Here is a 13,873-nt window from a genome sequence, read left to right as displayed (position 1 = left end):
ACAAATCCTGGCTATGGGGAAACTTCCACATGTGAAAGTCTTTAAAGCTCTCAGCTGTGCTTTTGGAATATGGTATTTTAAACCAAAGTTGGGGTTTAGTGGAGAGTGAGATCAGCTTACTTTATCGTCTTTACTCCTGGTTTCACTTCCTAGAAATTGCATGTCCCTCCAGCCTCCTTCCTGGTATGAGGTGAATTCCCTTTTGCAGGATCACTCCACACATGCAGACTGCTGGCTAGTTTAATTTCACAATTCTTACTCTAAGTTCTCAGTAGGTAATTCATCTTAACAGTTGCATTTAATATGATAACACTCCCTGATTTACTACTTTTATCAGCCCAGCCCCTGACAGGGTAAAAACTCAAATCAGATGGCAACAAAGCCACACTGGAAGATCTTACCAGCTGCAGCTTGCAGACAGCATTAGCTTTAGAACTGGGATCAGTCTCAATGATGTAATGTCCATATAATCAAGCTCACCACAATGAATGGCTTTTAGTCAGTTCAAGGCTGCTTCCCAGCATGACTATTTCTTTATTACCTCCTCCTGGTGCAAAAAAAAAAAATAATAATAAATTGGAGCCAATGCCTATTAATCATATCTGTTACTTTGGTTACTGACTGGTACTTGGGTTTTGCCAATAAGGTGACACATTCAAATCTGAAATCCAAGACAGATGTTGTTGCTTTTGATTGTGAAACCTTTCCGGGTTAGAAAGAATGTTTCCAAACAGTTCAGTTTTTGCATTGCAGTAACTCCTAGATGCTTTAGTGGAGCTCAGAGCCTCAAGTCAGTGGCCATCACAGGTAGATCAACAAACAAATTTAGACACCTAGTTTTAAGATGGGTGACTAATCCCACAGTGAAGTTGGGCATATGCTGGATGCTCATGAGCATCTGTGCATCTGTTAACCTCATGATCAGACTTAACTGCCACATCCATATTGACCCTGAAAAGGCAAATTCCTTCACAGGCACAATCATAGACTCATTTAAGTTGGAAAAGACCTTTAAGATCATTGATGAGACAGGCTGACTGGCGCAAGCAGAACCATGTATGCCTGAATGTGTGAGTATGTTAGCATATCATAAGGCTGTTAGGTAGTGGTTTCCCACAGCCTGCCCATGGATCTGGAAAGGCAGCAGGACATGGAGCACATTCCAATATCAACATGTGTGCCCTTGAAAAAAGTAAAATTGAGCCTGAGAAGAAAACTCCACCCACTCATCAGAGGATGCACACTCTGAGCCCATTAATTTAGCAAAATTAAACCAAAACCTGTGGCACACATTTCTTCTCAACCAACAAATTATAAGATCTTGAAGCATCAAAAGGATCAAGCGATGTGCTGTAATTAAAGGCTTCAGTAAAAGAATCACTGTCTAAAATACTATTTCAAGCAGTGCACGTGAGGTAAGTGATTAGGATCTGGAACAGGACTGGTGGTATCTGATCAAGAGATTAATTCTGTGGCATACATTGGCTCAGTGTAAAAGCATCTGGAGCAGACCAAGATCTTGACTTAAAAGTCAGCAGAACCCTATCTTGCCTTGCTGTCTTTTGAGCAGGAAGTGAATGGAACAATTTAAGGTAACTATTCCCTTGAGGGAAGTAATTTACAAACAATTGACAGCCCTAGGAAGGAACTTCTCCAAGCAAAGGACAGGATTTTTCTCCAAATCATGCAGCATGATTTCTTGATAAAGAATAAACCAGGAAAAGCTACTTTCTGAAAGCTATGAAGCAAAGAGAACAGAATGGAAGGTGGAAGATGCAGGAGTCAGGTAACTAAAAAGAGGGAAACTTAATTCTTGCAAAGAAATCTGACCTGAGTCGCCAGTGTGGCTAACTACACATCTGCCAAAATTCAATAGAATGGCAAAAAAAAAAAAAACATAAGCAAGAAGAAAGCTGCAGGTGAGGCAGCTGCCTAGATTCACTTTCATATTTTGCCTAGGAGTGACTTGAAATTGCCTCATTCTGCAAAAGACTCTCTGTCATAAGCAGGAAGGAAGGAAGCTATCTTTCTGTTCTTGGACAGTTTCTCATTTATTTTAAAGATGCTCCATTACCTGTGGTTGATACAAGGTTTAGCTCCTTCACAAAGCAACAGCTGCTGGAGGTATCTAAGCCCCTGCTTCAGCTGCAAATTAGGCAGAATTAGCCTTCCCAGCAGCCTTTGAAGCATGTCTTCATGGAGGATTGATGAGCTGGTCTCCACCACATATAGTATATAAAATCCCAGGCATTTTCAGCTTAGCATGTGCCCACTAAGTTTGATGTTCCTTTTAAAAGCCAGTATAGAAGACAGTTAATAAAGATGGACTTTGTCCACTTTCTGTCTACAGTAAGCAGCCTGTGAAGGTAATTTCTTTATCAGCATAGCATTGTCACACTACTTCAGATGGGGAAAAGAGAAATACACTGGACTTCTCTATTTCTGTCATGGCATGCACACCTCCATAGAGGACACACGAAGTGAGCTCAGTTTAGAACCACCAAAAGAATGGAAGCCAAGAAAGACAAAAGCAAACTATAGGGATTTAGCCCTTAAGACCAATCAGTGTGAAGACCAACCAGTGAAAACTAAAAACTACTCTTAAAAGAGAAAAGATGCAGAAGAAGATATATGAAGAGGAAAACTCAGAAGCAGCAACCCAAAACAATTAAAAGGCTGCTGGTTTGGAAGACACAAGAAAAACACAAGAAAATCACAAGAAAAACCTTCTTCGAGTAGGAAGTAAAAGAGATTAATTCATTAGAAGAGATTGTTAAAAGCACTTCTGAGCTAGAAGCATGGACTCAGGAGAATTTTTGCTTGATAAGCCACGCTATGGAAAAAGATTTGCAGTCAGGACTAGTGGGGAATTATCAGTTGGGACTTGGGCCCACACACTACCTCTGGCTTCTGAGGTATCTGTTTCCTGGTTGTGGTACAAGTATTACCTGCTGCTGTGCAGAAGAGAGTTGGAAAGATGGTCCATCATCTCATGGACAGCATGGAGGCCAGGAAGAGTCTGCCTCCTTCACAACACCATCAGTCTCAGTAAGCTATTCTTCTATGAGCTTTGGTGTTTGAGGGACTTTCTATTTAGCTTTTTTCTTTGGCGGTGCCAAGTACTTTGGTATCGTGTTGTGCTGGGCTTCTGATATAAATTTCCATTATGATTATTACAGATAACAGCAGGGAACTTTGCAGTGCTGCAGCTGGATATAGCATTTATGTCTTGCACAATGTCACTGAAAACAGCTGGCTAAAATAGAAGTCTACATCCAAACAGTAGAAAGATATGTAGAGAAGGTTAGCTTTACATTTGAAAGTACATTTTCACGAAAGGAGAGAGAAATTACTCACCACACACTTCATAAAACTTTGGAAACTTCAGAAGTAGGCTGGGGGGGGAAAGATCTTAAAAGATACTGATCACATCTAGAGACTGAAATTGAAAGATCAATTACAGGTTTCATTATAAATGGTATAGTTACACTTAGAAACAGTTGTTTTATTAATACAAACTCCAATCATCTTTGTACTTGTTTATCTGGAACTAGAACTCATGTAAAACATACGAGGCTCCAGTTTTGCAGTCTGACTCAGAGCGTGTAAAGTTGAACAAATTAATAACATTTTGCAGGTTTGGGGGCTAAAATAAGAATATGAGGATAGATGCAAACTTGGCTCAAAGAAGTCGCAGAGAACAAAGCAGTTTTGGTCTGCCAATGACAATAAAATTTTATTATTTAATTTGCAGCAGAGAAGAGTTGATTGTGGGTTGTAAAAAGCTAACAGCTTTTCACAGTATCACAGAATCGCCAAGGTTGGAAGAGACCTCAAAGATCATCGAGTCCAACCCGTCACCACAGACCTCATGACTAAACCATGGCACCAAGTGCCACATCCAATCCCCTCTTGAACACCTCCAGGGACAGTGACTCCACCACCTCCCCGGGCAGCACATTCCAATGACAAACGACTCTCTCAGTGAAGAACTTTCTCCTCATCTCGAGCCTAAACTTCCCCTGGCGCAACTTGAGACTGTGTCCCCTTATTCTGGTGCTGATTGCCTGGGAGAAGAGACCAACCCCCTCCTGGCTACAACCACCCTTCAGGTAGTTGTAGACAGCAATAAGGTCTCCCCTGAGCCTCCTCTTCTCCAGGCTAGATAATCCCAGCTCCCTCAGCCTCTCCTCGTAGGGCTAGTGCTCAAGGCCTCTCACCAGCCTTGTTGCCCTTCTCTGGACACATTCAAGTGTCTCAATGTCCTTCTTAAACTGAGGGGCCCAGAACTGGACACAGTACTCAAGGTGTAGCCTAAGCAATGATGAGTACAGGGGCACAATGTCTTCCCTGCTGCTGCTGGCCACACTGTTTCACTGTACTCAGTAGAAGATGGGCATGGTGCATTCAATGCACCTACTGCTCTGTGAAGTTCTTGAATTCCTTTGTCCACCCTATCCATTACAGCCCGACAAAAGTGTTCTCCTGAACATGGGTATAGTTCAACAAGCACCTAGATCTAGGCTGAAGCAAGGTCTAAACTTCAGAAACTGTGGGATTGGCCCACTATTTTAAAGAAGCTACCCAGCTGACCCAATCTACAAGTGTGGTGGTTTAGGCTGGGTGCTGGCCCAGATGCCACTGCGCAGGCCACACCTGGGAGGTCCCAAGGGGTGGGCCCAGCCCAGGGGGTGGTCACAGGGACCAGGTATTCCATTCCCATAATGCCCTGCTCCCCTATAAAAAGGCCATGCAGGGTCTTCACTGTCTCTTTCGTCCCCTGCTGCTGCCTAGGTAAAATGGCATGAGTTGCCTCCCTTGGGCCTGCCCAGGCCCAAGGCTGGGTTGAGGGGGGAGGAAAGAGCCCTGGGGGGGGGGGGGGTTGGGTGTACCCCCAGGTGGGGATGGGATGTTCTTGGGTATGTTCTGGGATCTCTCTCTTTATCATGGTGCTTGTGGGTCTCTGTAAAACTTTCATTATTGTTTGTTATTGTTTTCCTTTTTAAACTTTCCATCACTTTTGCAATCCGTTTGCCTGAGTCGTTATTTCTGCCTGTGGTGGGGAGGGGATCTGCCCCAACCCATTACAACAAGTCACTTCTTACCCTTGATTCCTAAAATAAAGCATGATGTGCTAGCAAGCTCACAGGTTGCACATTACCTTTGTCTCTCAGGCCCACTAACATGGTAGTTGTGTAATATTCTTGAGTGACGCGAATTAGAGGGGAACTTTGTGAGTTCTGCACAAGTTACACTGGAATGGAAAAAAAATGAGATGCTATAGATTTAAATTTCTTAAATTTTGCCCTTTTATTATTAGAATTATATCTTGGATTTGCTTTTAACTGACAGTTGGGCAATAGGCATCTTTTATGAGTTCAGATACTAAAAGGTTGATACTACTGATATACAAATTCCCACTTTACTTCCTCAAATATCATACCAAGATTATTGCAGAGCCTGCTAGTGCTATATAAATTACTACTTTCAGAATTTTTGTTTACAGCCACTGCATGGGATCATACTGCACTGTCAACAGATTCTTTTAAAACCAAGTGGAACTTGGGCTTTGAGAAAGATCTTGCCCAGAAGCAAATCTGAATGGATTTTTAATTATATTTTTTTTTTAAACAGCAATTGTGTGCATATAAAAAACACTTCATATAAATAATTTTTTATGACTCTGTGGAATCCAACAATAGTTTGAGTTTTCTAGAAACAGCAGTAGAGTGAATTTAATTACCTCCTTGTGTTTTGAGACAAAAAGTGAAACACGCAAAGTCTCTAAAATTGAAAACCAGCTTTCTGAAAGCAGCCTTTGTCCCACTTTAGCTTTGCATTCTAAATGGGAATTTCATTTCTATTTCAATTTAATAAGGTATTATATGTGAATTAAAGCACAACTGATACTTATTTAGCCTTCAAACTTGGACACTTGTGGGTTTTATTAAATACAAAAAGATTGGCCTCTGAAAGCATGTTTTTAATCATGAGCTATACACATAATAAAGTAGTTTCTGCACTGGACTTAAATGAAATGTACATAGAGTCACACCTACAGGCAGGGGGGCTCCAGAAGCCTGGTGTGCACATTAGAGAGGAAAGACAGAGCCTGACTCCCTCCCATGCCTGCTACTCATCCCATAAATCCAGCCTTACAGCTATTTTAAAGGCCATCATCTCCCATAGCGTGAAATTAGGATGTAGCGTGTGAGCATTTCAGCCACAAGCACTCGGATCCGCTAAAAGATGGCTGTGCTACATGGCATTATGTGATCAGCCCAGATTTCAGTGACTATCTCACCTCCTCCTTCCACCTTGGTCCCTCACTGCTTTACCCATCAGTGCCAGAGGTCACTGGCCCCTCACTGCTCCAGCTCCACAGTATGGAGACCTTGTGTTTTTCAGTATTTCACTTAAGACAAAGATTAGAGCACAGCCACAAACTTGTACTGGTGGAAATACAAAACCAAAACTGGTCATAGTTAGTGAAGTGCAAGAGACAGAAATGCATGCATGGCTGGAGGGGCAGCAGTCTCTTAAAATCAGCTCTTGTGTTGTCAGGAACAGCAACATGCACCATGGAATAAAATGGAGTTTTTTACTGCAGGTATTTCATACTTATTCACCTCTAGATCTGATCACAGATAAACATTTATATGGTGTAATAAATATTTATATGAGGGACTGTGAAGGCTCAGGATTGAGTCATGCATGCATCTACATTAAGAGGAGGCAATCAAAACAAACTGGATGGAATCACCTTCTGTCACTGCATTAAAATGAGAAATGCCAGGCAGTGAGTACCTAAAGCACAGGCTCTTTGCTGAACTCATTTCACTGCTCTTTCGTTATCAGATCCAGTGAGTTATAGAATACTACTGACCATCTGAGTTTCCCCAGGGCTTTGTAAACACATTCATTTTTCCCCTAGGAGGCACAGGAAAGAATTTGTATGTTAAGTGACAAGGACATTTCTCAGCAGAGTACTCAGCTTAACCCACACACCAGGGCCCAAAACTAGGCTTGGGAGCCAGAGTATTGTGATCTTGCACTGAGCCAAAACCAAGCCCAGGTTCCTTCTATTCAGGATGATTTAAATTGCTGGGGGCTCTTTATACACATGATGAAGACAGGGTCCTTGAGAAAGAGACCTGGGTCCTGTGTTAGTGGTCAGCTGACCACATCCATCTCATTCTATGGTTCAGAGAGGTAGGCACCATAAAGTGCATATGTGAATGTCAGAAGCCCTAAATATGATCAAGGATATTGTTCCACTGGACTATACAAAGGGCAATTGTTTTAAATACAAGTTCTTCCTTCACAGTCTCCTAATTAGATCATTACCTTGCACTCAAGTACAAATGGTAAAAGTAATAATTTTTTAATTATTATCTCTTGGTATAAACAAGACAGAGACACAGGCAGAGGCAGCTGTAAAAAGCATAAAGGATAAAGGAGCAAAGGCCTCACTAAGCTGAGGGGTATTAATGGTTTGTTGCTTGTAAATAACCTTTTCCCCAGAGATCTCCCTATTCTCTGTGTTTTCTCTCTCCGTACACTGGCAGCAAAGTGGAGGCTTTACTAAGAGAGTTATAAATAAGGTCACATTCTTTTAGGAGCTTTTCAGAGTTCCCAAGGCATTCAAAGAGGGGTCCATCTGTTTGCAGAGGTTCCCCATTATGGTCAGAGGTACAAGTTTCAGCATGTTTCTAGTTAAAACAGGATCCTGACAGATTTTCTGTTTAACATGACAGGGGTAGGATGGAGTTCTTCACAGTAACTTTCCCTTCGCTGATGCTAAGCACATTCATATAGATATTAGACAGACAGAATGTGTATGGCATGGCAAGGTGTGTGAAGTTTGGCTTGGGGGTCTTACATCATCCAAAAGCAGCACAACAATGGCTGAGTTATGCAGATATTAAAGGGCTGTAACATCACAACACCTCAGATCCCTCCACCTGTGCACTTATCGTATTTCATCTCTCTGTAGAATCCAAGAATCTCATCATTAGTGAACTTTATCTCCCCAACACTCCTACAGGAGTACAAGTTCTTATTTTGGAAGGTAGAAACAACACAAATTAAGTTATTTATTCCCATACTTTATAGAAGAGTCAGAAATACATATGATGTTTTTATTAGGCCACCCCTTCTTCACATCTTAGACACATCTCAGGTCTTTAAAAGCCTCATATTGTAGAAGCTGTAGACTTCTAAGTTCAATTCATGTTTGCTTTTTGTTCACAGAAAACATGAATAACATTCTCTTAACTGTTTTTTCTTTAAAAGATTAAGAAAAGATACCCTTCCCCACCTTTGGGGCAAATATGAGTCCTTCATTCATCCAGTAACTCATGATCCCTGGATAAAAATAATCACTACAAACTTTTCCAGGACCTAGTTCCCAGGAAAAGGCCCTTTGCCAAGGCTCAGACTTGACCCATGAAATTCAAACAGAATAAATCTTCCATATGCAGAACATAGCTGGGTTCTGCCTTATGGGACCTGGATGCTGCCCTGAAGTCTGAGTCATATGGTTGTATTTGTAAGACCAGCTCATTGCAAATGTCTGGGATGAAAGGCTGTCATGAAGCAGCCCTCCCCATATCACAGGGCTGTGGAAATGTGCAGGGAAATATTCTCTAGCAGGAAAAACCTTTGATTTATAAGCCGTGATGTTTTCACCTGCTCCTGAAGAAACACAGTTGCCTGCTGGGCTAGGCAGGTCCATGGCAGGAGTACAGTTTCTGGAGCAGTCTGGGGGACTCTGCATACTGCTCCCAAAATTGCTAGTGGCAGCTGGGAGCTGGATGGATGTGCCACCAGTTTCTCCTGTGGGGTCAAGAGACGAGTTATAACCACAGCCACAACTCACCTTCCCTTTCCTGCATCACTAGATCTCTGTCCCATGAAGTCCCACAAACCAATGAAGTGACAACAGCCATAAGCAGAGACTGCCTGTAGCATTGGCAGCATCATACTGAAAGGATCAAGGAGCTGTGGCTGAGCACACTAGCAGACCTCTCAAGTATAGCTGGGATTTGTGGGGTGGAGCACGGCAAATTGAAAGACCACCTGCTCACTCACATGTTTTTTTAGTTAAGCTCACACATATGCACCCTCTGCTCAGGCTTTCAGCATTTGGGGGAACAGCAGCAGTTACACTGTCTTTCACCCTACATATGCAGTGCCCAAATGCCTGGAAAACCCTGGAGAAGGCATTTTTCTGCAGTGTGTGCCTCACCTCTCATCCCTAGCTCTTCAGGGCATGCAGCCAGCCATAGTCCCAGAGACACTTCCTATTCTCCCTTTGTTGTTACCTAGGCAGGACATACCTACCCCAGCAGCACCAGGCTGACTTAACAAACGCTTGAGACCCTGACAACTCCAAACATGCAGATATTTGTTCCTGTCAAAAAACTTAGTCAATTTTGACATCATTTTGTAGCTTAAAACCTTGCCCTGGACTTGGGCATAAAGCTACTACAGCTTTCCCACCACTAGTTTGGCATTACATTGTCTTGTACTAAGCTCTAAATAGTTTCATTTGAGGGCTGACACTGGTGGAAGGTCTTGCCTCAACCCAGCAGGAGGCTGTGTGCTACACTCTACAACCTGATATCTTATTTCCTTGGGCAAGCACCCCAATTTGTAGAGATCACAAGGGCAGTTTGAAAACAACAGAGCATACAAGTGCTATAGATGGAAGGGCACACCAGCCCTGCTGTCACAGCTGTTTGTTCTCTTAGCTACAGCTTTGCCCTCTCAGCTCCATTTGCTAGTACCACATATCCTGCTCTCAGCCAGGACAAGTTTTGAGGCTTTGCACCTGGGAAAGAGTAAAATGTTAGTGTTTGTGGCTTCACAAAAGAGTTTTGCTTCACACTGACATTGTTACCAATACATGCCTGATTCTGCTCTTTCAGCAAGGATACATAAGCAGTAAGCTCGGGTACACACTAGAAACCCATCAAGTTTCACTGACTCAGGAAGTTATCACTCAGCAGCCAAACCACCACAGCAACCAGTGCGTACACCCTTAGCCCATCCCAAACACCACACAAAAGAATTCTAGGCTAACCTGTTACACACACCTGTTTCAGCTTCTGCACCCTGGCAACAGGGGGACAACAGAAGCACATCTAGGGATATAGGACACTGAAGGAGATGGGAGGTAACAGTGGACAGTGACTCTCCTGCCAGGCATCTGAATCATGGGACTAGGTAGGAGATCCTGAACTACTCAGCTGTGCTGCAGGTGATCAGATTTTCACAGTTACACAACCTTGCACAAATAATCTGACTGGCCTGATTCCACCCATGGTTTCCTACTGGCATCCATCATCTACATATCATATTTCCAAGCAGTCACTGCACATGCTTCTATTTGAACAGTATTTAACTCCTTAAGGGCACTGGTTCAGCAGCTGTGAAGCCAGAGATCTCCAGATAGAGCTGAACAGGTGTCAGCAGAGCTTCCCTGTGTGGCTGCCTCTGAAGCTTCTTCCACTCTGGAGGCAATTTCTTTGGGAAAGCAGTTAATTTATACAATCATAGAATGCTTCAGATTGGAAGGGACCTTTAAAGGTCATCTAGTCCAACACCACTCCAGCGAGCAGGGACATCTTTAACTGTGTCAGGTTGCTCCCTCTCACTTCTGCAGGAAAGTATGATGAGGAATGCTAACCACAGGATTTTGCACTGCAGACAGTTGCTCACTCTGACACAGTCTAAAATATTCAAAGTCATTTCACACTGGCCAAGAGCAGACAGTTCTAGTGAATGTTTTTTTTAATGTATTGATCTTTAACATATGAATGTCAGAGACTATCATAGCCTTAGAATGAAGCAGCTACTCGAAGTGCTGTAAGTCAAACATAACATGATGCAACTTGACAACTTTTTTAATTTACACCCCTTGCTTTAACTTCTGTAGGTGGTTAAATGCAAAGTCAAGCTTTGACTTGGCCACAGATGATATCCACCAATAATGTGCTTCTCCATATTCCAGCTAGAAGATTAGTACATGAACCAGAAAACTGACAGAAAATTGAACCAGAAATTCATGGAGTATCTTCAAACATACAAGCCAACACATCTGCTAAAAGTCCACGGCTTGGTAACTTGGCTAGGGCATCTAGTTGAACCTCAGTGTGGAGCTCATAACAAAGCTCACCACTGGTTAACCAAGGAGCTCAACACATCAGGAGTACAACTGTCCCAGATCCACTTTTCCTAATCAGGATATGTGCCAGTTCTACCATGGTGACTGTAAATGGAACCACACTGCCCAGATCAGTGTGCTCTGTCGAGCCATACTCCTGCTTACCTATCATGGGCATCCCTAGGTTTTGGTATGGGCACTCCAGGCTGTCTCCTGGTGTCCTTCCGAAAACAGCAGAGTAAATGGCTATCACCATGCTCTTCTTACAGCTCAACCGCAGCTTGTCATCTTCACAGGCCACTTTACTCTTGTATTCATCTGGAAGGAAACAAACACTTAATATTACTCAGTTAATCCAGAGGTGGGCACTCAGCACAAAGGGAGCCTCTCGCCTCACCATGATGAAAGCTTGTCAGAGGCAGCAGCAATTCTGGGCATACACCCAGAGGTGTACAACAGCTGCCAGCATAATCCCAGCCTTACAACTGCATTTGCTAAAGTAGCACAGATCATCTGCACTCTGCATTCTCTCCCTGGCATTATCAGCACATTTAATGAACATATTTTACCCTAGGACATGCCAGTTGCAGTAAACAGCCAATAATTTCATTTTGCAGACAAATAAGTGAGACAGAGCATTTGAGTGATTTCCACATATATAAAAAACCTGTAGCAGGGGAAGGTAAAAGTCCATTTCTGGACAACTTTCTCACCCACAGATCAGCCCTTTGTGTGTCACAGCAGCTCAAATGCAAACAAAATTATACTCACAGTATCACAGTAACTAAGGTTGGAAGAGACCCCAAGGATCATCAAGTCCAACCTGTTCCAACAGACCTCACAACTAGATCATAGCACCAAGCGCCACGTCCAATCTCCCCTTGAACACCTCCAGGGACGGCGACTCCACCACCTCCCTGGGCAGCCCATTCCAATGACGAATGACTCGCTCAGTGAAGAACTTTTTCCTCACCTCGAGTCTAAACCTCCCCTGACACAACTTGAGACTGTGTCCCCTTGTTCTGGTGCTGGTTGCCTGGGAGAAGAGACCAACCCCCACCTGGCTACAACCACCCTTCAGGTAGTTGTAGAGGGCAATGAGGTCGCCTCTGATCCTTCTCTTCTCCAGGCTAAACAATCCCAGCTCCCTCAGCCTCTCCTCATAGGGCTTGTGCTCAAGGCCTCTCACCAGCCTTGTTGCCCTTCTCTGGACACGTTCAAGTGTCTCGATGTCCTTCCTAAACTGAGGGGCCCAGAACTGGACACAGTACTCAAGGTGTGGCCTAACCAATGCAGAGTACAGGGGCACAATGACCTCCCTGCTCCTGCTGGCCACACTATTCCTAATACAGGCCAGGATGCCATTGGCCTTCTTGGCCACCTGGGCACACTGCTGGCTCATGTTTAGGCGGGTGTCAATCAGCACCCCCAGGTCCCTCTCCGTTTGGCAGCTCTCCAGCCACTCTGACCCCAGCCTGTAGCTCTGCATGGGGTTGCCGTGGCCAAAGTGCAGCACCCGGCACTTAGACTTATTAAATGCCATCCCATTGGACTCTGCCCATCTGTCCAGTCGGTCAAGGTCCCTCTGCAGAGCCTTTCGACCCTCTAACTGACTAACATCTGTTCCCAACTTGGTGTCATCTGCAAACTTGCTGATGACTGACTCAACCCCCTCATCCAGATCATCAATGAAGATGTTAAAGAGGATGGGGCCCAGCACTGATCCCTGGGGGACGCCACTGGTGACTGGCCGCCAGCCGGATGTGGCACCATTCACCACCACTCTCTGGGCTCGGCCCTCCAGCCAGTTCCTAACCCAGCACAGAGTGTTGTGGTCCAAACCACGAGCTGACAGCTTAGCCAGCAGTTTACTGTGGGGGACGGTGTCAAAGGCCTTGCTGAAGTCCAGATAGACTACATCCACAGGCCTCCCCACATCCACCAGACGGGTCACCTGATCATAGAAGGAGATCAGGTTGGAGAGGCAGGACCTGCCCTTCCTAAATCCATGTTGGCTGGACCTGAGCCCTTGGCCATCCTTCAGGTGCGCAGTTATTGCTGCCAGGATAATCTGCTCCATCACTTTCCCTGGCACTGAGGTCAGGCTGACTGGTCTGTAGTTTCCAGGTTCCTCCATCCGTCCCTTCTTGTGGATGGGGACCACATTGGCCAGTTTCCAGTCACCTGGGACCTCTCCAGTGAGCCAGGACTGGAGGAAAATGATGGAGAGCGGCCTGGCCAGCTCATCTGCCAGCTCTCTCAGCACCCTAGGATGGATCCCATCCGGTCCCATGGACTTATGGGTGTCCAAGTGGCTCAGCAGGTCCCGGACTAATTCCTCATGGATTTCTGGGGCATTACACTGCTCCCCGACCCTATTACCCAGCTCAGGAGGCCACTCATCCTGGACTCCTACCTTGCTGTTAAACATTGAGGCAAAGAAGGCGTTCAGGACCTCAGCCTTTTCCTCGTCTTTGGTCACCGTGTTCCCCTCCAGGTCCAGTAAGGAGTGGAGGTTCTTCTTGCCCTTCTTTTTAGCATTGATATATTTGTAAAATTGCTTTTTATTATCTTTCACAGAGGTGGCCAGCTTCAGTTCCAACTGGGCCTTTGCCTCTCTAATTTTATTCCTACATAATCTAACCACTTCCTTAAACATACCTCGAGAAGCCTTCCCCTCCTTCCAAAGGTGATACAGCCTCT

At 44.4% G+C, this 13,873-nt stretch overlaps 1 protein-coding gene across 2 annotated transcripts in view; it reads right to left on the bottom strand.

Moving 5' to 3' along the window:
- Nucleotides 1-13,873, bottom strand: part of EVA1A (eva-1 homolog A, regulator of programmed cell death) — a 206,305-nt gene that overhangs the window by 106,538 nt on the left and 85,894 nt on the right. For both annotated transcript variants that reach the window (XM_009905313.2, XM_054179914.1), the window contains exon 4: nucleotides 11,336-11,488. In XM_009905313.2, coding sequence (XP_009903615.2) covers nucleotides 11,336-11,488 — 153 coding nt within the window. The remainder of the gene's footprint in view (nucleotides 1-11,335; nucleotides 11,489-13,873) is intronic.

Source organism: Dryobates pubescens, chromosome 3 (genome assembly GCF_014839835.1).
Source record: "Dryobates pubescens isolate bDryPub1 chromosome 3, bDryPub1.pri, whole genome shotgun sequence".
Lineage (NCBI taxonomy): Eukaryota > Metazoa > Chordata > Aves > Piciformes > Picidae > Dryobates > Dryobates pubescens.
Note: the sequence above shows the minus strand (reverse complement) of the source record. Positions and strands in the feature narration are given on the sequence as shown.